Here is a 25,385-nt window from a genome sequence, read left to right on the forward strand (position 1 = left end):
TTTGTGTACTTTTCCCCTGACACATCCCTGTTTCACAATCTTTCAAGCATTACAGCAACACATTGATTTTAAACTGTGTAGGCAGCATTTGACTAAGAGCTGCAGTTTTCAATTGATGCCCTAAGACTGCAAAAGCTGCAGGTGAGGTGCGAAAAACAGTATCTATATTTGAACCACCATATTTGCATATTTGCTGTGGGACATCTTGCACACTCTACATCACTGATAAAGAAGTGACAAATGTGAATATATTTTTGTACTTCGAGTGGGTTTGTTAATTTACACCTACTAGAAAAAGAAAACATTTTGCATATGAGTGATAGTAATATGAAGAAGCCCACAGATGAAGAGTGGGGAAAAACAGTGACTTCTCTGTTTTCTCACAAATCTGTGAGTTGTATAAAATCTCACTACAAGTTAAGCACCCAAAACATTAAAGTGGCTGAAGAATGATTTGTTAAATGACCGACCCCAGCTGTAAACAAAAATAATGACCAGACTAGCCAAGTTAGAATGATGAGGTCTGACCAATCTATGACAAGTTACAGTGGTGCCTCGCAAGACGAAATTAATTTGTTCCGCGAGTCTTTTCGTCTTGCGCGGTTTTTCGTCTTGCGAAGCACGGTCCGTCGCAACTGCACCTCTTCAAGCGGCTTTAAGAAAAAAGGAAACAAACTCGCAAGACGTTTTCGTCTTGCGAAGCAAGCCCATAGGGAAAATCGTCTTGCGAAGCAACTCAAAAAACAAAAAACTCTTTCGTCTTGCGAGTTTTTCGTCTTCCGAGGCATTCGTCTTGCGAGGTACCACTGTATTGCAAAGCTGCATACGTATTCAGTGGCTTGCAGGCCTATGCTCAGTGGAGCTTGCTTGCAAGTAAACATTCATTGTATCAGACCGTATTTGAACCAAGAAGCAAATTAAGCAAATTAGCTTTGTAATGAATATATGCCAGCTATTTATTATATTGATGAAACTGTAATGTGTAAGAGTCCATGCTTAAAAGAATGAGTATAATGTGGTTCAGAGTTGATATTATTTTTTGTATCTTTATTTATTTTAGACCTTATTATGATTTATGTGACAATAGTTAAATTTGGTTGTGTACTTTTTGATGGTTTGCTTGTTCTTTATGACTACTTGAACTTTGGAAAAGCCAGACCTCCCAAATGTTCCTATTTTCCAGGGGCAGTTTCGGATTTATAGAAGCCATCGTGGTTCCTGATTTGATCCCGGAATGTCCCGATTTCTATAGAACATCCCTATTTTCATAAGAGAAATACTGGAGGGTATGAAGTCATCCAACCCCTGAGCCATCTGAAGGCAATCCTGTGTAGGAAGATGTTTTTAACGTTAAACGTTTTGCAACATGTTGTAATCTACCCAGAATAGCGGGGGGCAACCCAGTCAGATAGATGGGGTATTACCGTATTATTATTATTATTATTATTATTATTATTATTATTATTAAATACGGCGTCCCTATTTTCTTTGGAGAAATGTTGAAGGGTATGAAAGGCGGCATGCAAATAAAACGATTGACAAATAAATAAAAAATAAATAACGGAGGGGGAATAGAACGAAACAGCGCCGTCCACCAGGAATTTGCCCTCCTCACTAACTACATTGCCCAGCATGCGCGAGGTTATATTTGGGAAAACTGGGCCACGCTCCTGGCGGCCGCGTTGCATGCCGGGCGATGTAGTCGAGAGGAGGCGCCTTCGCTTCCTCGGCGGGAGGGAGGGAAGAGAGAGCGGGAGTGCGCATGCGAGGAGGAGGAGGCGGGGCCTGGAGGCTGGGAAGGCGCGCGGGGCTTGAAAATCGTCTTTACAGTTTCCCGCGCTGCGCAGCCGGCGCTCTTCTTGCTTAGTGGACGGAGCCGGTCCGGTCCGGTCCGCCGTGGCTGTCAACGGGCGCTTCCTCCTCGGTGCTGAAGGTACCGGGGCCGGAATAGGTAGGAGCTTAGCGGCGGCCGCAGAGGGGGTCGGCTGTACGTTTCTGAACTCCCCACGAGGGTCGAGTGGGCGAGCCTAATTTGTACCGTTTTCAGAAGGATACCCTGCCAATGGGTCGTGGAGTGGGTGCGTGGGCGGAATCCAATATACTTTCCTTTTCTGAGAAAAGCAAATGCACGATCTTGGCTCTCCCACTCCGCACACAAGGGTAGTGTGTTTGTTGTTTGTTTTGTTTGTTTAGGCCCCGAACAAGGATGCACAGACTTCAAACTTGCCGAATCTACTTCGATGATGATGATGATTATTACTATTAGAACCCGGAGAGCTGCCAACCGAAGCCTGGTGCAAAACACAAACACATATATACATGCAACTCTGAACCCATTGTTTTGTTCTGAGCACCGGAACTGAACGGAGCTCACAGTCCTTCAGTATAAAAATCCACTCATGATTACCCCAAGCATTATTCATTTCAGCAGTATATTTTTGGGGCGATGTAATCACTTCGTGTCTGCGTGTGAAATCCTTGCTGCTCAGTTGCAAATCACCGAAAACAGTCAATAGTTCCCACCAGCTCACTCCTGGATTACAATGTATAAATAAGATTATAATCTCCTCTGCCCTTGCAGCTAGAAGGGATTGCTGCCTGATTCAGCTTGTTTACTTGGAAGCAAGCCCCACTGAACTTAATAGTGTGATTTGGACTGTGGGGGGAAAATCCCACTATCCTGATCCGGTTAAATGGGTTTCTTTATATTCATTGATTTCAATTAGCACATGACTTGCAGTATTGTACTTAAAAGGTGCAATATTTTATGTGAAATTACATGGGGGGGAGGGGGGAGTGGAAGAGCTCTGCCATCCAACCTTTATGTAAGTGCTTCCCGCCAAAACAATTGTGTTGTGAAAATGAACATGAGTTACTAGTCCTCTGCATTTTTGTGGATCAAGTCCGACATTGGATATTAACATCCTAGGATTTAGGGGCAAGGGGTTTGAACTGCCAGATTTTCAGTTACTAAGTCTTTGGTAGAAGGGGTTCTGGGTATGCCAACTCAGCAGCTACTAGAATCTCTTGATTCTTTCCCTGAGTTTGTTTTAATAAAAATTTCCCCATTCAGGTCAGATGGGATCTTACACATTGTGTAGAACAGGGAGAGATGGAAAGATGTGGATTGGTGAACATCAGATTTTGTTTCACTTGTGGCTCATAACATTCATTCCGAAGACTGTTTCAAACATCACAAAATCATTAAATGAACAGCTGTTCTATATGGCACTGAGTATAGAAAATCACATGTATTTTGCAGTGTGTGTGCATGTTAGGAAGCCACTGTAGATAGCAGCTTCCAATTTGTGTTTATGTTGCCCATATATACACAATGGAGGGGGGAGCAGTCATCATAAGCTCAACCTAACCTCTCTGTACCAATGATGAAGCTTGCACACAAATTTATTTATGCAGGTATTTTGTATCATTTGAACTGTCCCTTGAATGAAAAACATAGGGTAACTATACAAAATTCCTGGCAGGTACCTGTAACTCTAGGATCTCTTACATTGGGGTCAGAATTGAGTATTTTAGCCATGCTCAACCATTTCATCTCTTGGTGGTTTCATGCTGATGTTTGGTTTAGTTGCAAAGTGTTGTTTTGCTTTTGTTTCTCAAGGATTGAGGTTGTATTGGCTTTGTTTCCTTCCTAGTTTCCTAGATTTGACTTCGGAACAATGGGGATCCAAGGTTTGCTCCAATTTATCAAAGAGGCTGCCGAATCTGCTCATGTAAAGAAGTACAAAGGACAAGTAGTTGCTGTGGATACTTACTGCTGGCTCCACAAAGGAGCCTATGCATGTGCTGAAAAGCTAGCCAAAGGAGAACCCACAGATCAGTAAGTTTAAAGCAATTTGACGGACAGAATGGGTGTTAATGGGTTGTTGTTGTTGTTATTGTTATTGTTATTATATATACGTATTGTGGTTATTATATATACGTATTATGTTGATCTTTCCTGACACCTCCGGGTATAGGGCAGTATATACTGTATTGGCCTGAATATAAGCCTCACTTTCCCCCATATTCTGGCTGAGAAAAGTTAACGTGTGGCTTAATTTCGCAACCTTACAAAAAATGGCTTTTTTACGATATTGCTGCTGAAACAGACATACGGTAAAATGGAACGGGTGTGAGTGCCTGCGGAATTTTAAGGGAGCGGCTTATATTCGGGCCAATGCGGTAATTCAATAAATAATAATAAATAATAAAATAGGGGAAGTATTTCCTGTAAAAGAGTGGTGCCAAACTTTTTTGGGGTTGAGAACTATATTCACCCTTGACCGATCCTTTCGTGGTTACATGTGGGTGAGGCCCCCACGCCCAGGAATGTATGGGACACATAGCACCCCACTCCAGCTGAAGCATGCAAATGTTGTTGCTCCTTCCCCTACTTGATATGATGAGATCACAATGACTGTAGGGAGCAATTGCTACCCCCATTCGGGTTGCTGGGCTAGGCAGAGTGACTTGTTATTTATTTAAAGCAATTGTTATCCCACTGTTCAGCACAAAAAAGGCTCCCACGGTGCAGCTCATAAGTGTCAGTGATAAGACCAATCTACAGGACACTACAGAAAAGGGAAAGGGAAGACTAGGGTTTTTTGTGGTGAGCAGAAAAAATTGCATGGTGAACTGGATCAGGCCCCCAGGCCAGGGGCTAGCCCCCCACCCTCTTTGCTGTAAGACATATTTAATTCACACGAGAGATTAATTGGCTTTGTTTTTTATTTTATTTTTAAAAATATCTATTAACCACACTTTCGTATAAAATGGCACAAGGCGGTATAAAGCCTATAAACACAGTACTACAATAAAAACAACTTTAAATGTCAAACAGATCAGTTAAAGCTGTTTGGCAAAGAATCTCTAATTGGAGAGTTATGTCTTAATACAGTGGTACCTTGAGTTAAGAACTTAATTCATTCTGGAGGTCCGTTCTTAACCTGAAACTGTTCTTAACCTGAAGCACCACTTTAGCTAATGGGGCCTCCCACTGCTGCTGCCGTGCCGCCGCCGCTTGATTTCTGTTCTCATCCTGAAGCAAAGTTCTTAACCTGAGGTACTATTTCTGGGTTAGTGGAGTCTGTAGTGGGGTTAGTGGAGTGTCTGTAACCTGAAGTGTCTGTAACCTGAAGCGTCTGTAACCTGAGGTATCACTGTAATACAGTTTTTAGAAGACAGTTTTGACTTGCAGTCTTTTATTTGATGTGTAATGCTCAGTGGAAAAATATATTTGGAAAATACTGTCACTAACAGATCTCGTAATCAATTAGCAACAGTCGACAAGAAAAATAGGAAAAGTACATAATGTGCTATCCAATGCATAAATTAAATTAAAAGGAATAATATTAATTTGTGGTTGTGTTTTAAGTTGCTTATGACTGCTGCAGGCTACTTAAACCCCATTTAATCAATAGAATGTAAACAGCTGGCACTCAGGATTGCAGCTAAAATGAAAGCAGCCTGAAAAATGGAAATCTCTCTGATCATCTTTGGCCACTGATACCCATAAGTTTATACGTAAGATGAAATGATGACTGTTCCTGTTCTATATATGTTTAATATAATTACCATTACTGTTTTTGCAACTAAGTTCACATCATTAATTTCTGTTGGCTAAGTACTGTATTAGGCATGGAATTGTTACCTTTTTATCCCAGCTTTCCTCTAAAGAGCTCAAGGCAGTAAACTTGGTTCTTCCTCACCGCATCGTATCCTCACAATAACACTGAAAGAGGCTCTGTGTCACTCAATGAGCTTCATGGCTGACTGGGGATTTGAACCTTTGTCTTGCAGTTCCTAGTCCACCGCTCTAGCCATTATGCCACATTAACTCTCCTTGGATGCTGTGGTATCAAGGTATCTTAATCTTGTGGACATTTTGGTATTGCAAAGCTAAGTGTGCCTTGACTCTTTATAATTAAATTTCCCCTAGCAGTTTACATTTTAGGATTAAGGTGAACATTTCCTGATATATGGCAACTGTGTTTCTTTCTACAGATACGTAGCTTATTGCATGAAGTTTGCTGATATGCTTCTGTCATTTGGGGTCAAACCCATTCTAGTATTTGATGGCTGTACCCTGCCTTCCAAAAAGCAAGTTGAAAAGTCACGACGAGAGTAAGTCTTATGCCTCCCCCCCATTAGAAATTCAAATTGCTGATTTGCAGGATATGTGTGCTTTAAAGACAGTAGCTTCCACATGAAAACAATTCAGATGTTATCATAATGAGAGCAGAATTTAGAAAGCAATGCAGTGTTGAAATCTAAACAGACTTCAGTAATGCTGCAGTGTGGCATATGATCCTGTCAACAATAACATTAGCTAAATTTGCAAAACCTCTCAGTACTGAACACATCCTACAACCATCTCAATAGCGAACACATTCAGCTTTAACAAAAGTCAACAAATAGAACTTCTACTCCTGTATCACAGACTTTCCTTCTCCCTGAAAAGCTGCTCCAGAAAGTTCCTGAACCTGCTGGAACAGGTAAATAGCATGAGGCACTGCTTTTGGAAGTGGAAATTGAACTTAACAAAGTACAGCCATACCTTGGTTTTCAAATTTAATCCATTCCGGGAGTCCGTTCGACTCCTGGAACAGTTCGAAAACCAAGGCGTGGATTCCAATTGGAAAATCATTTGAAAACCGGAACAATCACGTTTGGTTTTCAGTTGTTTGGGAGCCAAAACGTTTGAGTTCAAAGGATTCCGAGGTTCCACTGTACTTAGGCACAGTCATAGAAATCTTGCACCCTAGTTAAAACCGTGGGATTGTATTCTAGTAACAGTTTCAGTGCAGTGAATTGCTTATGTTCCATTTCCTTCAATAGGGACTTCCTTCCTAAGGTTTACACAATATATTTTATATATTTATGCTTCTTCTTTTTACATCTGGCTTTCAAGCTCTTACATAGTAGACTCAGACACCATAGTTCAGGCATTAACAACCCTGAGGGCATAAAGTGTAAAGGGAAATGCTCCCACGGTCCCCACTCAGTCCATCTTGACCTTCCCATACCTGGGGGATGGGGGAGACTTCTAAGCAAGCCTTAGATCAGGAACCCTAAGAACACAGGGTGCCTGATCATCTAATCGCCCCACATAGGAAGTTGAAACACACAGCGACATCGAGTATCTAGGTTGTGTGTGCCTCCTCCAAGGCACTGCCCTCATGCTTTCTTTGAAATGCTCAAATAGGGTTTTTGCACATGTCTCCTATGTGTATTGCAATGCTAGTGCTGTAACTACCTGTTCAGTTATGGTTGTGTGACACTGAGACGACGGGTTTGTTTTTGTTATCTTGAAGAAAACGGCAAGCAAACCTCCTGAAAGGGAAACAGCTGCTTCGTGAAGGGAAATTATCAGAAGCCAGAGAATGTTTTGCACGTAGCATTAATGTTACGCATGCTATGGCCTGTGAAGTGATTAAAGTAAGTAGCCTTTTAGCTGGTAGGTTGTTGCTGCTCTCCCATTTTATATTTATTGGCAGAATAACTGCATTTCTTATAACCCTGATGTTTGCATAATACAGGCTTTGCAGAAGGGATAGTGACTCAAAGTTTGCAGTGTTTGTTTATTCAACCATTTGCTGTAGTTAGTATTTGAGTAATGGAAGATATGTAATTATATATTTTATATATAAAATAGGAGAGAGAGAGAGATTTCTCCTATTTCTCATTGAAGGAGCAAACCCATGTCAGGGCTGCACCATTTCAGACTGCAGATGAGGGCTCATAATAACCGCATTGTTCCCTGTACTCTTTCCTCGCCAACACCACCAAAAAATAAATTGTTTCGATTAAAGTAGCCTGGGGTCCTTCACTGTGATGCATCTCTTTTCCTTTAAAGCAGGAATTATATTTGTATTGAGAAGCATTCATATTATATAACCCCACAGCTGCAATCTAAAGTGTTACTGTCTGGAAACTGTTTATCAACTCAGCGATCAATGAGCCTAAATGCAGTTCTTTGTATGGAAACTTATTCCATGCAAAAATCCTAAATTATGCACCTAGGAGAACTTCAGGTAGTTAGGAGAGGCAAGTAGGACCATGCGGGCAAGAACTAGGGGCTAGACCAATTGGGGAGGGAGTGTCACTTATAAAGCACTATAATGGTTTTTTGCTTTTGCAGGCTGCCCGAGCCCGGGGAATAGATTGCATTGTTGCTCCATATGAAGCGGATGCTCAGCTCGCCTATCTTAACAAGACTGGCTTAGTTGAAGCTATAATTACAGAGGATTCTGATCTTCTTGCTTTTGGATGTAAAAAGGTAGGAAAGATCTAGTAATTCGTTTCTAAAAAGGACAGCACTAGGGCTCAGCTATACATGGAAACCCAGCCCTCTAATCCTATATTTGATTTATTTATTTTTCTTATTATAAAGTCTTTTATTGCAGCCCTTGAGAAACGGGGGCCAGACTCTGGTGCTTAAGACCTCCCCATTAAAGGCGGCAAAAGGGGGCCTTATCAGAGAGGCTTCATTTGACAAGGTCCTTCATGTACTTCCATCCAATCTGCGTATATTCACAGGCCCTGGTGGGGGTTACGGAGAGAGCGCCGATTGTCATCCGAACCCCTGAGTTCCAGTAGCTGCAGAGAGAGAATTCAGTCTTTCAGTCTTTGGAACAGCCAGAAGCTTCCAGCCAAAATATTTCGCCCGTTCTTCTACAGCTGGGGGGAGCGCTTCTTGGGCTTTTCGGAGGGCTCGGGCCCCCTTGTCGCCCCCACTCAGCAAACCTTGGCTGTAAACCATGTAGATGGCCCTCCCTGCCAGGCCACCTTTGACCAGGAACTTGACAATGGGGAAGATGCAGGGAGCCATGACTGAGTGATGTCTCCGCGCACGGCGCAAGGGCCCCCTCTAATGCTATATGACCCAAGGCAGCTATTGTTCTGTGAGTGTGCAGTGAGGCATGAAGCTCCTGCTTAAAAACCCTCCCCCGCCATGAATTTGCATGGGGACCTTAGGTCAGCATCTCTCAGTGTTGACCTCTCCTTCCTCCGTCTGGAATATATGGAGAATAATATTGGTCTCCTGAGAGGCCCTGATTGCTGAGAATAACGTAAGTGAAGGTCTTTGTACATTCAAAAAAATGCCATATAAATGCTAAGTATTACTGACGTTAGGCAGACTGTGACCGCTGGACAGAATTTGACAATGTCTGTATGGGGGAATGGGATTGCTGGGTTTGCAAACGTCACAGAGACTCAACAGGTATGCATAGCTGTCAACTTTTCCCTTTTCTTGCAAGGAATCCTATTCAGAATAAGGGAATTTCCCTTTTAAAAAGGGAAACGTTGACAGCTATGCAGGTATGTAATAGAAAATGCAAGTTGTATTGCTTATTGATGAAAAATTGTAATGTAAAATATACAAGAAGTTTATATGCTGATGATTGGGAAAGAATTCCGTGTTTGGCCACCATTTGTGGAAATAGTACAATAATACAAGGACTTGTCCGTTATTTTGTTTTAAGGTATTTCTGAAAATTGACAAGTGTGGAAATGGCTTAGAAATTGACCAGAGTCGGCTTGGAATGTGCAAACAACTTGGTGATGTGTTTACAGAAGAGAAATTCCGTTACATGTGTATTCTGTCTGGTTGTGACTACCTTCCGTCTCTTCACGGTATTGGATTAGGCAAGGCTTGCAGGCTGATAAAAATAGCCAATAACCCTGATATTATAAAGGTAAAGTTTATTGGCTCTTGAGTTAACTTTATGTTTTCCAAAAGCTCCACAGATAGTGAGGCCAACTCTGGAGAGGAGGAATTCTGGGGAAAGTACTCGATTGAGTTATTATGTAGATACCTGTCAAAAGAAATTTGTTCTGCTGTTCACGTACATTGGGGAAAACAGTTAAGCAATAATATGTTTTGTGGACTCTTGTATGTTGTGTGTTGACTAAAGCTTAACTCTTCTTTGTTACATTTACATATAGGATATTTCCAAATGAGTCCATTTGGCTGAGATACAAATACATTTTTTGGTTTTAATAATTGTAAATGAGCCAAGATTCGAAGCAGCCCTAGACTTTAACTATATACAAGCTTTATCATTATTAAATGATTTATCATTATTTTCATACTGGCAAATGTAAAGGGCCACAGTCCAAACTCTTGTTTCAGAAATCATGCCTACTCCTCAGCTTTCCAGGATGATTTGTTTTGTTTTGTTTTGTTTTGTTTGCTGTACTATTTGAAGAGAGGGAGAATAAAGACAGAAAATAACATTTGGTCCAAATTTCCAGTGTATGTCACTCACTCTAAAAAGATACTTGGGACTTTGGGGAAATATCAGATCTGTTGTTTTTTTTTAAAAAAGGAAGTTTGACAAAGGTCTTAAAGCATTACTTGTCCGCCCCATGCCTCTTTTCAATAACCATTTCAGCTTGCGTACATACTAGACAATGCTTTTAGAGTGACAAAACAATGAGCATAGATCCCAATTCTGTGAATGGAACAGGGTTTTTGATCCTTCCTTTTCCTAGTGCAACCGCTGAAAATCTGCTCTCAAACCTTGGTGTGAGGGTTGGCATAGGGAAGGAAGTATTGGCGGACATCGTCCTCCCTGTTACATGAATCTGCTCTCAAACCTTGGTGTGAGGGTTGGCATAGGGAAGGAAGTATTGGCGGACATCGTCCTCCCTGTTACATGAATGGAGAAGCAACAAAGGGTCCAAGCCGTTCTGCCTGCTGTCTCGCAAGTATGCTGTGCATTGCATAACATGCCCTTTTCTCTTCCAGGTCATTCGGAAAATGGGGCAGTATTTGAAGATGAATATTTTGGTACCAGAAGAATACATACAAGGATTTACTCGTGCTAATAATACTTTCCTCTATCAGTTGGTTTTTGACCCAGTCAGGAGACAGCTTGTTCCTTTGAATGCTTACGAAGATGGTGTTGATCCAGAAACACTGCTTTATGCAGGAAAGTATCCTTTATCAAATAAAAATAATAATGTCTTTATAGTCTCTTCCTTTTCATGGGGTCTCTGGGATGCCAGGCAAAGTTAAGCACTTCTGAGGCTGTGGTCCTGTGCATACTTACTTGGAAGTAAGCCCTGCAAAGCTTGAGACCTTTTGCTGCAGGGTTAAACATGCCTCAGATATGGGTATAAGTACCAACAATAAGAGAGTTAAGATCATGCGTAGAAATCTTTGGAACTTATAAACTCCTTAAATTTGACTTACTGGTGCTAGCCGTTGCTCCATTTGAAAAAAATGGGTTCCTTTGATTATGTTTAAAATATTCAGGAATGTAATGTAGATCTTCCTTCACATTGTTCAAGTCAATTTTGCAAGGAAAACTAGCTGTTTAATGGCTTTCTAACATTGAATAAAGTTTGATATAAGTGAGCTATCGAGTGGGCCATCTGATCTCTTTCTTAAATGTAGAAATTCTTACAAGTGGTTTTTCATTCATCCAATAGTTCTTAAAATCTCAGTTAAAAGGTCCTAAACTACCATAATTTTAAGAAGGCTTTCTAAGCTGTTTAGCACCTCCACCATCCATTATAAAAATGGTGGCTATCTTGAAATCTTCAATTATCATGGACTCTTTTACTATAAAACAGAACATAACTGTTGTTTCTGAACCAGTTCATTTCATAGATTCAGTTTAGCACCTCTTCTTTCCTTTGGGAGAATGCTAAACTTGTATAAACAGTAATGCTGCTTCAAATACCTCAGGCGACTACAAAACTATTGCCTACTAGAATGACAGCTCCTACTGTTAGCACAGAGTCTTCCAGGGATAAAGTTAAGAAGGGCTAATTCTGATGTAAAGCTTTAATATCTTGGCTAAGCTGTTGTGCAAAGTGGTTAGGAGGCATTCATCCATTCAAAGAAGAAGATGTAGAATTTACTTTTGATTATATAGAGGCTAAATCTCTTTATAAAACGCCGCTTTCAAGAGAAAAAGCATCAATAGAAGAACTGCATTTCCCCCTTAATTTGATTAACTTAGGCACATCGGCGATAGTGCTGCTTTTCAAATAGCACTTGGAAATAAAGACATCAATACCATGGAGCAAATTGATGACTACGACCCTGATGCTCAACAGGTAATGTTTTACTTCAAAATGCAAGAGCCACATCACCTTTAGAGACTTTGTGAGGAATGTGAAGTTGCATGTTGGCCTGTGGTTGCACGAAAGGCAGGCATCCCCAAACTCAGCCCGCCAGCTGTTTTGGGACTACAATTCCCATCATCCCTGACCACCGGTCCTGTTAGCTACAGATGATGGGAGTTGTAGTCCCAAAACAGCTGGAGGGCCGAATTTGGGGGTGCCTGCTCAAAAGGACTGCTGCCTGGATGACCCAAAGCAGACCTAATACATCAACACTTCCTCCTCTTCCCATGGGGATAAAAGGTGCATGAGGTAACAGAAAGAGCAGTGTTGCTTTCTAACCACTTGTTGGCTTGATTATGTCCCTGGATTGTTCCTTCCACACTGGCCAATGGCCAGCAGTAGATCGATGGAACAGAATTGAAGAACAATCAGATTATTTGCATCGTTTTTTTACAGTCTCAAGAGAAACAGGCTCCAGTCATTCTTTCCTCTGTTGTACATCTTCTTGTTTCCTTTTCCCTATAGTCTGTACAGCCCAGAAGTCATGGCTGGGACAGCAAACATGCCAAAGAGCAGCCACCCAATTTAAAGAGCATTTGGAGCAGAGACTACAAACCTGGTTCCACTGCCAAGATTACAACAAATTCAGCCTCAGTGTTGGAGAAACCCACAACCAGAGGCCTGGAGCGACTAGTTAACATGAAAGGGCTGAAGCTTCCCAGCAAAGCGCTATTGGCAAAAAGACCAAGGCATGGTATGATAGCTAAATCTCTAAAGAGATTGTGAAAAAGAAAACCTACCTCTTATTCTAAAATGTTCTCGAAGGCTTAAGACTTGAAAGCTTTTCCCTCATAACATATTTATTTTGTTTATCCCTTTCTAGAAACACTTTGAAGGAATAGGATTCTTTAGCATAGAGAATCCAATCAGTTTAACAATAGTTGGTATATATTTATAATATCCCATTTTTGCATAGCAATCCAATTTTCTGCTGCTGCAAACTAATGTATTAATGTAATATTTGGTGACTTAGCGTTTGTTTCTTCTACACTGAAAGGGAATCAAATTAAGATCAATATATCTACATTTCTTAATGGTTTTCTTCAGTTTTGAAAAAAAATTAAAAACATATTCCTTACAGTCTTTTTCTGCTGTGACCCAATTACAATGTGTATTTTTCATATATATATTTAGAAGAGCTGTCAGAAGGTGACCTGCTAAGCCAGTATTTTTCAAACACCAAAAAACCTAAGATGGAAAGCAGTGAAGATGGTGAGCATCCTGGGTTTGCTGGTGCAGTGTCTGCGATTGCTGCTTCAGAGGACTCTTGCAGAGACAAAGAAAGTTCAAGCTCCCATCCTAGGCTTAGAAATAAATTTGCCTTCATCTTGCGGAAGAAGAATGGAGAGAGTGATGCAGTTGTTGTTGTTCCGGGGACTAGAAGCAGGTATGCTTTCTTCAAGTTCAGTATGTAAAAAGTTACATTCTTGGGGAATTTGACTCTGCAGTTTCCCTTCATTACAAAAAGTAGAATTGGCATACTCAAAAGCAAAATAGAAATATATCATATAATATAATATATTCAGCACACTAGGCTACCTTCCAAAAGACCCATGGGGACATGTCAGAGAAAGTGACACAGTAAATCTATTTGGCAAAGTCTTTGGTTCCTTTGAAAAACTATTCACATGTAAATAAGCAGTTACCTTTACATGCTCATAAATTATGTACATGTACAGTACTAGAATTTGGATTGATTTGCTTCTTCATATATCCCCCCCCCCCCGAAGGGAAGCTGAACAAGGGCAGGATGAATCATAATCTGGTCAGAGCAGCCTCCGGATCAGCTTTACATATAAAATCCTCTTTTTAAAAATTGACTTAGGAGTTAACAACACACAAACAAATGTGACGTAAATTGCCTGAGCAGCAATATTAAACTGGCATCTGAAAGTAAAAGTCAAAATTAACAGTGTGCAGAAGCTTTAATCTGATGGCCTCTTGAGACCCTTCCCAACTCAAATTAGTCAAAACGCACTGTAATATCAACTGGGGAGGAGGGTGTGTCAGTAAGAGGTTGGCAGGTCAGGTGAAGGGTGGATTTCTACATCTTTGCATCACCAAAGTCCCCAGTGATTTTATATTCTCGTTCTGCGAGTCCCACTCCCCCCATACAAAGCAAAATTGAACATGAAAGTTTGCTCTTGGGAAGTACTGTACATGGAAAATGATTCATTGGTATGCATGCCTACATACAAAAAAAAAAATTAGATTTCAGCACATTCTAGATAAGTGCAAATCATCTGGAGAAGACATGGGAACCTCCTGGTGTTTTCAGCAAAAAAAACCCCTTTTCTTTAAGGTTGAGAGAGTGATTGGAGATTACTCAGCTTGCCTTTTCCTACAGCAGAGTGTTACTGCTCTCCTCAAATAGTTCTCCATATTTTATCCTCTCCTAACATTTCAAGAACTAGAGCACATTTGTGGAAGACTGTGAAGATTTCACTTAACCCAGAAACAACAAACATGCCCCAAAGTCTGGTAATGAAAATGTCTTTTTCTCTTCCAACAATGCCAGCAGCAACAACAAAATTACCCAGGGCTTCCGTAGTGCAAGTTGTGTGCATCAGGTTCTTGGTTTGGTTATTCATTAAAATATTTGTATGCCACTATATATTACATTCCATTCCATCATTAGTGTGATTTACAGCAATAAAACCTTACAAACAAACTTCCCATTTGCATTTCCTCCTTTTGCACTGTCCATTGGTTACACGTAGAATAGTGTATCCTTAGCACATAGTCTGACTGTTGTGTATTTAATTATATGAACGAAAATTAAGAACAACGAGAGGAAATGAACCTGGCATCACAAAATACCGGCTTGTTTTCAAGTTGCTAGTGAATGGATGATGAGCCTTCTAGCACACTCATCTGCAAGAAAAAATGTCACGCCAGTGCTTTGTGGTATATAAAATACTGCCATGTTCAGTTTCTGGAGCAGGGTATTAGTCACTGCCCTAGGATTATGCTGGTGGCCTGTGCAATGAGGCTAGAAAGCAATCTCTGGCTTTCTGGCTACGACATCTGTGATCTCCTATACTGTGTTCAGTGATGCCTCTAATACCTCCACTAAAAGCCTATTCTCTTATTATGCTCGTACAAAGGAGGTTTTAGTTATGCTGGCACTATTAGGTGGAGAGTCTTTTTGGTCCATCAGTGTTGGTCTTCTGCCAGCTCCTGAAGAAACACCTGTTTAGGCAAGCATTCCCCACCCCCCAACCAAACATGTGATTTTACCGTTTTCACTGTTTTAATTATATTTTTAATTAAGGATGCTTTAATGTTTTGTGTACTTGAATTATGTGTTGACTTTATAGCTGTAAACTGCTTAGAAGCCATTTTGGCATAGGAGTGGTATATAAATTAGTAAATAATAATTACTGCTGCTACATTTTGCAACACAATCAGTTGAGTACCTATCCTCTTAAGAGCTGTGAGAAGCGTAGGCCTATCTGTTTGGTATAATTTATTAATGTCCAAGTTTTTCCTTGTTTTACTTAGCAAGTGTCCATAATAACAAACGAATAGTATCAGTGACACCTTAACAAATATTCCTAGTCTCTTCCTTTTGGTGAATTTGTGCTGTTTTAAATTGCAAAGAGTCCTTCATGCTTGCAGCCATTTCGCTTTATCCCTCCTTCCCATTTATTACCTCTATTCTTCCAATGTATGTTAGGTTCTTCTGCAAAGCGATGGATCAGCCTGACAATACATCAAAGGGTGAAATCCATGAATCACCGCAGGGCAGGGAAGTGGATTCTCAGATTGTGGAAGCAGGAAATACAGTAACAGAGGATCTTGGTCCTTCCTCTTCAGAGAGTGGAAAAACTAGAACTGCCTTGCTGTCACCCAGGACAACACAGACAAACTGTTTCAATTGGACTAGAAGCTTTGCAGATAGGCCTGGAACACCCAGTCCATTGCAGAGTATCGCATTGTTACAGCAGTTTCGCCGACGCACACCCAGCAAAGTCACCCCCCAGAGTTGTGAGGTGTCCGGATCACAAACGCTAAACACCACAGTGAGTAAAGAGTCGGATGAAGAGTCTTCCCCTTTAAAAGAACTGCAGCGCTCATCAGAACAGGAGCTTGACAGAGTGTCGCAAAATAGCCTGGGCACTTCAGAATATTCACGGATGACCAAGAAAAATGCTCCTTCTGGCAGAGTAAGATCACTACCCTGTGCTTCAGTTAAGCAGTTAATTAAATTGCCACTTGCCTCTCAAGGGAATAGTCTACAGCTCTTATTTATTCCAATACATCTGGTTCTCCACTGTAAAATGACTTCTGACGAAACTCATGGTCCCCCTGCCAGTCCGTCTGGCTGTTGTTAACAACCAGTGTGTCTAACCCTATGCACCCCACCCCCATGTGGTTGGATTTCTACTTTTATCAACCTCAGCCAACAGGGCCACTAATAAGGATAATGGGAGTTATAGCCCAGCAGCATTTGGTGGGCCAAAGGTTAGCTCTGCTGTAAACCAAAATACTGATTTTACTTACAACTTACATTTATTATTTTATCTTTGCCATTGGGACATATCTTCAGTCACTTAAAACAAGCATGAAATTCTCTGTTTAGATTATTATATATTATATATTAGATTATTATACACAAGCCAATGTTAAATTATATATAAAATAACATTTGCCTTTTTCTCTTTTTTTGTACCATAGGAACCTGACTGCAGTCCAGAACCAGAATGTAATTTGAATTCTCGAATCTTTCAGTTCTGTGACTCATTGTGTACTGAAAATAAGGATATGGAGTTCAATAGCAAGGTATGCCTTTTTTTCCTCTTTAGTTTTTTATGTTGAATTTTTCTGTTCTTTTCTTTTTTGGTATGTAAATACATACTTGTACATTGAAATGCATCAGGAGCACAGCGGAAGAGATGGAACATCACCTCCTGCCCCCCCCCCCCAAATCTCTGTTGGCTCCTTTAAGAATAGCACATGTTGGAGATCATTTCATCCAAGCTCTAAGAAATCTGATTGTCATATCTGTCGCTTGGCACTTTTGAGGAACTGTCTGCTGGCTATATTATTTATTAATGCCTTGGAAAGTTTTATCCTATCTGACTCTGGTTTATATATTTTAAAATAAACGGTATCAATTTGTAGGTGTGTAAATTATTGCTGTTGCCTATTTTCATAATACATTTTTAATTGTTAGATTTTATTATACTAATTGTTTGGATTGCCAGGTTATGTCTTGAAATGAATAGCTATTAGGCTATTTGTTGTAAAGATGCATTGGTATGTATTTTGCTGTTGTGTTGTGAACGACTTTGGGCATATTTTTTGTGGAAAAGTGGCATTCAAATAGAAATAATGAGTCTTACGGGTAAGACCTGGATTGTAAATTTTTAGAACTAGGGACCTCTTCTGACATTTATTTTATTTGCACATATTACCTATTGCGACTGTTAGAGATCTGAGACTATCCATGATCTTATTTATTTTCACACCCTGTGATGTACTGTAAATCAGGCTAAGAGTTTACTCAAGGATGCTGTTTGGATTGTCAGATTATGCCTTGAAACGAATAGTTATTAGACTGTTTGTTGTAATGATGCATTGATGTGTATTTTTACCCACACGTTCGAATAAGCCAGTCACACATAATGTATAAAATTGTGGAACTGTGGTTTGCTCTAACCAAAATTAAGATGAACGAGAATGAACCTGTGGTTTTCAGATCCTTGGTTATTCACTAACCTGAGAGTTGCTGCAGTGTAGTAGTTAAGAGACAGAGCTGTGAATTGGGAAGCGCCTGATTCAAATCTAGCCTCTGTCATGATTTCACTGGGGGGGCATTAGACAAGCCACTCTCACTCAGCCTTGTAAGGTAAGTCGCCAACATTGTCCCTCCCCACTGACAAATCTGCAATATTGCGGGGGGTGGGGGATAATAATATCAACTTACCTTACAAGGTTGTTGTAAGGATTGCAACTAATTAATGCATGTGAAGTCATTTGAACACTTAATATATTAATTAAAATTATTCTCTTGTGCATGAAGGAGGAAGGGATGGGGAATACTAGCCTGAGCGGCCGCAGCTCATTTCCAGTAATCTAAACCCTGGCTGAGCTGTTGGATTCTCCAGTTTTTCTGGTATGGCTCCCTCATTGCATCAGTCATCTTTCCCTTTCTTTTGGGAAGACAATATAGGCTGTGGATTCCCTGGTTAATGATAGGCTTGAGCTGAGAACAAATTTTGCAGTTGTTCTTTGTGGTGCAGATGGAATTTCATCACTGGCAATGACGCCAAAAAGCTCTGAGAAACACCCTTCATAATAAAGAAGGCATGGGAAAGATTGTGCTGGTTGATGTATACATCTCTGGATTTTTTGTGTAATTGATTGCTTAAAGGAGGAGCTTCTGTACAGGTCTAATGAGCATCCTCATGACTAGTGTTTACTAGCAGGTTTTTTTATATATATAAAAAGAACTTCTTTATAAAACATGTTGCTAAGACTCTAAATAGCATTCTGTATTCCTCAGAATTATAGTGACCTCTTGTGGTTAGTGACTTCACTGCATGGGGACGGATTCTTTTTCCTAAAAGTGTGTGTACAGACATGCTTGTGCAAACTGCTTTCTTAGAATCGTGGGATACTGTCTCTTTTAATTAGTTTTTTTTAATGTTGCTTAGCACTGCTTGTAAGCAGCCCTGATACCCTGAGATTTTAGTATAAATACTACTCTAGCAGATTAGAAATAGTAGAAGCTTTAAGGGACAACTGTGTTTGTAGTCTATAGATTCCCTAAGCCTGTTTACCTGAGTATCTTCTTCCAGGATGAATCGACTCTTGCCCAGGCCTTAAGATCAATGCCACGAGCCGTATTCTCTGTTCCCTTGTTATGGGAGATGTGGTACACGAAGCTGAACCTTTTGATGGGGGTACCAAAATTAGAATGTCTTCCCTGTGGCAACCCACCAGGTCCCCTCTCTTCTTTGTGTCCAGACAAATCTGCTGCTTAGCAAACTTTATGACAGTTGTTTTGCCATTTCAAAAGTTATTTACAGGTTCTGTGTGATTCCCGCATGCAGAGTCGCATGTCAGTCGGACATGTATAAATTTATATACGCATAAATATAGATACATATATATAAATGCACACAGAGCTATTTAGAAATGGACAAGTTTTTGTTGGTAAAGAGATCATTTGGGAGGGAGGGATCAGAATATAATGAAGCTCTACACTGAGTTTTTGAACAAATTGCACTTGTTGGTGATGCAATGTGATGATTTTACTGACAAATCATAAGGACTTTAATGGAACAGCAGCTGATATTTCTCTCCATCTCCAGGTTCCTGGATTACTTAAAGCTAGTTCTGCAAAATCCCACACTGTGACAGAAAACAAGAGATTGCTGCCTGCCAAAGTTAGTGGTCTGAGCAAGAAAACAGCCAGTGCACAGAAGAAAAAGCATCACAATTCTGAAAATAAGGCAGGGTTGCAGGTGACAATTAATGAACTTTGGAGGACCTTCCAGTTTAAAAGGTGAATGTTTTTCCTATCCAGTCATACCTCGGGATGAATACGCTTCAGGTTAAGCGTTTTCAGGTTGCGCTCTGTGGTGACCCGGAAGTAATGGAACGCATTATTTCCAAGTTTCGCCGCATGCGCAGACGCTCAAAATGACGTCATGCGCAGAAGCGGCGAAACGCAACCCGTGCACGCACAGACTTGCAGTCGCGTGTTACATTCGCTTCAGGATGCGAACGGGGCTCCCGTTCGCATCCAGAGGTACCACTGTATCTCAATACGACAGTTTCCTTCTACTAGATCTTCATCAACTTTATTTAAATATTGCATACTGATGAAGATGATATATGACCGCTAAGCACTTTGTTAGCCTTTGTAAACTGCTTTGTAATAGGATCTCAATCAAGTGTTATATAAAAGTTGTGAAATAAATAATTTAAAAGTGTCTTTCTGGCAAAATATTAGCTGTTGCAGCTCTTGAAGTAGGCATGTTGGCATCATCAGACTGCTGAGATTCATAAAGGCTACCTAGGCTGGTTCAGACTGCCCAGAGTGGCTGGGTGGTATATAAATAATAAAATTAGTGTTAGTATTAGCTGAAGGAGGAAGATTGAACAAGAATGTTATCAAATAGGCCTCATTCTCATTCCTCTTTGCCTAATTCAAGGAGTAGGTCTTTGGGATTTTCCTCCTACTTGGCATATTATTCTAGTTGGGTAGAAATGAACATTTCCTAGGAAGCAGACTTTGATCTTCTCTGGTTGTAGAATATGTCTCATAAATAATTTTTAAACCAAGTATAAAAAAAATTAATGGACATTTGGCAGATTTTAAATCACTTGCAGCTCCTCTCAGAATGTCCTATCAGAGGCTCACAATGCTATAAATACACTTTGAACTAGATAAATAGGTACTGTCTGTAAGCACTGTTAGTTAGTACTTCTGGGCACTAACTGTTTGCTTTCGTTTTGCAGGGATTCTGAAAGGCTACCATCCTGTAGAAAACCAGAGCCACTGTCTCCAATCAAAGATAACCAAGATAACATCCAGCTCACTCCAGAGACAGACGAGGACACTTTAAATAAACTTGAATTCAGTCATGTACAGCGGAAAATCTTTAAATGAACTGATTTTGCAGATATGAGCAAAACTATAGCCATTGACCAACGTGATGTCCAGGCCAATTTGCTTCTGGACACACAAATCAAAATGAACATTTGTATATATTTGGATGTGAGCTGTATATTTTAGTCTTATCAGAGATCTTGTCCACTTCTGTTTTGAAAGAAGTAAAATGAACTACAGTGTTTATATTTGCTTTAATAAAATAAATTTGGCTACAAAACTATTGCTGGACAAGATTTATCTATCCAGTATAAATATAAAAAAGCCAAATTCTATTAGAGAACAAGCTCAAAAGGAAAGTGAGCTGGGGTGGGGGTCGGTTTAAAAAGTTGTGGCTATTGGTTCTTTGGTAAATATACCACTTCTAGATGGCCCAGGAACAGGAGGGAAAGCTTAAGGAAAAGTAAGTGTAAAAGATTTGTTGTGTCCTAAGGTTAACAGAAATTGTAGATCACAATAATATATCTGAAAGCCCATTTTGATCCAAAGGGCCACATACAGAGGTAGGGCTTTTGAACGTTGACCCCCTGTCTCTTTTGTTCAGAAGCACACCCCCATCTTGCTGAAGAAACCGCTGCTATAAAACATGCTTGCTTGCAGAAGCAGCTTCTTGAGCCATATGGAGAGAAGCAACTCATGGTGGAGGCTGGTCCATCAACCTCAGCCTTCTGCCCTTAACTGGTTCCTCCACCCGCCTGCCAGGGGGTGGCATTGCCCATCTGCTGCCTCCTCAGTCTCCATTTGTACCCAGGGGTATGCTTCAGTACAACTAATGTTGGAAACACTTGTTTTTTATAATATACTGTATTTTATGAAAGGGGGGTCCTCTAGCTTGTGGGCCAAAAACAGCCCTCCAGGCCATTCTTTTTGGCGCTCAGGAGCCTCCCCAGGCAAAGCAACTCACCAGCCATGCCCCACACCTTTCTCAAGTGCCTGGTTAGGCTATTTCCTTGAACCCTGATTATACTTCTTGCTTAACTTGTTTAGGGAAGTTTTTAATATTTAATGCTGTATTGTTTTTAACACTCGATTGGGAGCCACCCAGAGTGGCTGGGGAAACTCAGCCACATGGGCGAGGTATTAATAAATTATATTATTATTATTATTATTATTATTATTATTATTATTATTATTACTGGGTGGAAAGAAGGCTGGATGAGAAGTCACATTTGTGACTCAACTACCTTTTTGCCTCTTGCCTCCCCTCTACCCTCTGAGATCTTGGGGTGAAGGGTGGTATACAAGTTTAATAAATAATAATAATGTAGCCCCTGGGATGCTGGACACAATCTCTGAATTGGCATCTTAAGAACAACTTGCAGAACCCATGAACAGGCCATATTGCAGCTGGTACACTTGTTATCTTTTTTTAATGAGAGAATGGATGGACTAAAACTCACTGCTGCTTTTGGCTTCTGGAGATTGGAGAAGGTTCTCTTCCTCCAGAATAAAAAAGAGCAGGCAGGGAAGTTCACTCCAGGTTTATCCATGTGAGTAAGAACAGTCTTGGACGATCCCTGGCTGTTGGTGCAAAGGAGGCGCTGCCTTTTCACCCTGGCCAGTTCCCCCATTTAAGGCTCTTCTTAATACCACAAGTCAGACCTACACTGCATGCCACATTTTGATGTATCACCACTTTGTAAAAGGAGTGCTCTTGTTCATGGAGCCAGCCAGTCATGCCTGCCTCCAGGACACTCCATTCCATCTCCCTTTCCTTTTCTGTTTTTATTTTCTAACTAACTTGCAACATTCTGTAGCTTCGGAGTACAGTGGTACCTCGGGTTAAGTACTTAATTCGTTCTGGAGGTCCGTTCTTAACCTGAAACTGTTCTTAACCTGAAGCACCACTTAGCTAATGGGGCCTCCTGCTGCTGCCGCCGCCGCCGCCGGGCGATTTCTTTTCTCATCCTGAAGCAAAGTTCTTAACCCGAGGTAATATTTCTGGGTTAGCGGAGTCTGTAACCTGAAGCGTATGCAACTAACCTGAAGTGTATGTAACCTGAGGTACCACTATACTCATTCAAGCTTGGGGTGGGGTTGCAGCCTGACCTGGTATGTTTTAAAAGCTTTTCGTACTTCTGCTCTCGAAACCTTTTGATACCTCCCTCTTGTTTAAGAGATTCTGATCCTATCGGCATTCACCACCTGAGTTTGCTTTTAGAGAAAGTGACGTTTTGCATAGAAATAATTTTGTTTAAAGTATGTTTCCTGTTTGTCATTTGTGAGAGTTTCTGCTTCTATTCAGAAAAGTTTGGTGGTTCTGTTCTGGCTGCACACAAAAGTTGTCAGAAGTCCTGTAATGGTTAACCATTTGGACTGAAGCCCAGACTGCTTTGGTCCAAACCACTCAGGTGCCAAAAACCTGTTCTCATCCTCCCTGTCTTGGACCAAAGCATGATGGCAGATGCAAATGGTGGAACTACAGTTTCCTGCTTTTTGTGTGTAACATGTACATTTCCCATATTTACAGAGCTGGAGACAGTAAATCCTATGCAAGTCTCTCTCTCTCGCTCTCTTTTACCAACTACTTGCCAAATGTTATTTACAAGAAATATTTATGGCAATACGCAAAAATGAAGTGTGAATATGAATTTCCTATTTCTTCCCTTTTATCATATATTTAGATGAACTAAAAGAGCCATTACTGATGGAAGCTCCAACACAAACCCCACTTTTACTTAAAAAATAATAATCACACATTTCTCACAGAGTCTAGTTTGGCCAATAAAGAATATGTAACTTTACTTGGAGTATTATTGATCTTTTGTCCAAGGAGCAAGATGTTGGCGGAAGTATTTAATGTGTGTTCTGGTATACTGCTAGATCTGAAAAGGGCAGCTGCCTTGGAGGACATTCAGTCAAGCAAACCTCTTAATTTGAATTGTTATCATTCTTTCCTTACAGTCCTTCCATCCCTCATTTGTACGCATGCATTGGTTTTCTAAATTACCAGGATAAGTCTGCTTTATTCACAAAATCTGATGGAGAAGATCTTAAGAGATCGTGCAGTTCACCCATTTGTGATCAGTGCAGGATCCGCAGTACAGAAAACAGCTTGTTGGCCTGGATGGGTCATCGGCCTGATTCAGCAGCCTATTCCCATGTTCTTATGAGTTATCATTTCAAATATTTCAGTGGTTTTGAGGCGGTGGGGTGGGGGAGAGAACCAAGTAATCTGGCTTGAGTTTCTTGGAGGAAGAGTAGACTAAAGTTGGCATCTGTCTGTCTCAGGAGACAATGGAGGAGTGTGCCTGTGTGGGTGAAGTCAAACTGTTGGCTGCAGTGCCTGCTGTGGCTGTAGAGACCAATACAGGAGAGACATGTTTTATTGCAGCGGGGGCAGATGCTTCTCTCTGCACTCCTCCCAGCGGTCATTCCTGCTCTGGTCACTGCTATGGATACACAACCAGACTCTGTTTCCAGGCACTGTGGTCCTCTGTAAGAGATTCCCACATGGTGCGGTTGATATTGCCAGCCTTCGTGTCACGTTTGCAGACATATTTGTAAAACACAGTTGGTTTGCCACCGGGCCTGTGCCTCAAGCCAGTTCCCCATAGTACTAATACTACAGTGGTATCTCAGGTTAAGAACTTAATTCGTTCCGGAGGTCCGTTCTTAACCTGAAACTGTTCTTAACCTGAAGCACCACTTTAGCTAATCGGGCCTCCTGCTGCCGCCACGCCGCTAGAGCACGATTTCTGTTCTCATCCTGAAGCAAAGTTCTTAACCTGAGGTAATATTTCAGAGTTAGCCGAGTCTGTAACCTGAAGCATATGTAACCTGAAGCGTATGTAACCTGAGGTACCACTGTACTAATAATTGTATTCCATGTTGTCTTTAAAAAGAATTTAATTGGTTTTACATAGTATGCTTCTACTGAAGAATTATTAAGTTCTTCAAAATGTCAGCTTTGCACCAAGCAAAAATCCAGGTCCCTCATTGTGGGTATGTGGCTTAGAATTTTTTAGTCCAGGGCTGAGGTAATGTTACTGCAGGCCTGGCACTTCTAAAGAATGACCACTTTCCAAAGATTGTTGCGGTTGCTAAGCAACCTGCAGATTGCCTAATGGCTCTCAAACTTAATCACAGCTCAGCTGGAGTGTGTTGTGTCTAATATCATGTGGGATGTTCAAGACTTCAAAACACAAATTAATATTTGTGTTGGATTAGAAAGCAAGTTCACAGAGGGCAGCTGCAATGAACACATCCATCTTTTCACTCAGCTATAAACATGATTTAATTTCAGGGGGTGCTGTGGTTTGTTGCTAAATTGCTTTTGGTTTCCTGTGTCTGACATACGGTCTACCAATATTATGCGTTTCCCAAGATCAGAATGACACAGAACCACATTAATGTCTGGGGAAAGGGGTATACAGAAAATAAAAACTGGCCTAAATACCTTAATACAGAATCAGCCATGTCTTCTTCCTGGCTATTTTTATTTATCTTTTGATAAATATTCATTTGATACATATTTATATCCCACTGTTCCAATGCAAACATGAGAGTGTAGAGTAGTTAAATATTGTGGCAAAAGTTCAAAACAGATGATATGGAATAAAGGCAGTTTTGGCAAGCAAAACAAAATCCCACTCATAAAACCTTTACTGCCTTC

At 40.7% G+C, this 25,385-nt stretch overlaps 1 protein-coding gene across 3 annotated transcripts; it reads left to right on the plus strand.

Moving 5' to 3' along the window:
• Positions 1–1,773: 1,773 nt before the first annotated feature.
• EXO1 (exonuclease 1) lies at positions 1,774–20,990 on the plus strand. 3 transcript variants are annotated; one of them, XM_083604280.1, is made up of 14 exons: positions 1,774–1,987; positions 3,657–3,841; positions 6,007–6,126; positions 7,317–7,440; positions 8,144–8,281; positions 9,489–9,701; positions 10,757–10,944; positions 11,979–12,075; positions 12,610–12,838; positions 13,279–13,531; positions 15,824–16,313; positions 16,825–16,929; positions 19,467–19,660; positions 20,620–20,990. In XM_083604280.1, exons 2-14 carry the CDS (start codon positions 3,681–3,683, stop codon positions 20,768–20,770), a joined length of 2,463 nt encoding a protein of 820 aa, XP_083460406.1. In that variant the 5' UTR covers positions 1,774–1,987; positions 3,657–3,680; the 3' UTR covers positions 20,771–20,990. The 3 variants fall into 3 exon arrangements, with proteins under 3 accessions (XP_083460406.1, XP_083460405.1, XP_083460407.1); XM_083604279.1 differs by having other exon boundaries at positions 1,774–1,951; XM_083604281.1 differs by having other exon boundaries at positions 1,774–1,933.
• Positions 20,991–25,385: the final 4,395 nt, after the last annotated feature.

The sequence above is a fragment of the Podarcis filfolensis genome (genome assembly GCF_964270895.1).
Source record: "Podarcis filfolensis genome assembly, chromosome: 3".
Lineage (NCBI taxonomy): Eukaryota > Metazoa > Chordata > Lepidosauria > Squamata > Lacertidae > Podarcis > Podarcis filfolensis.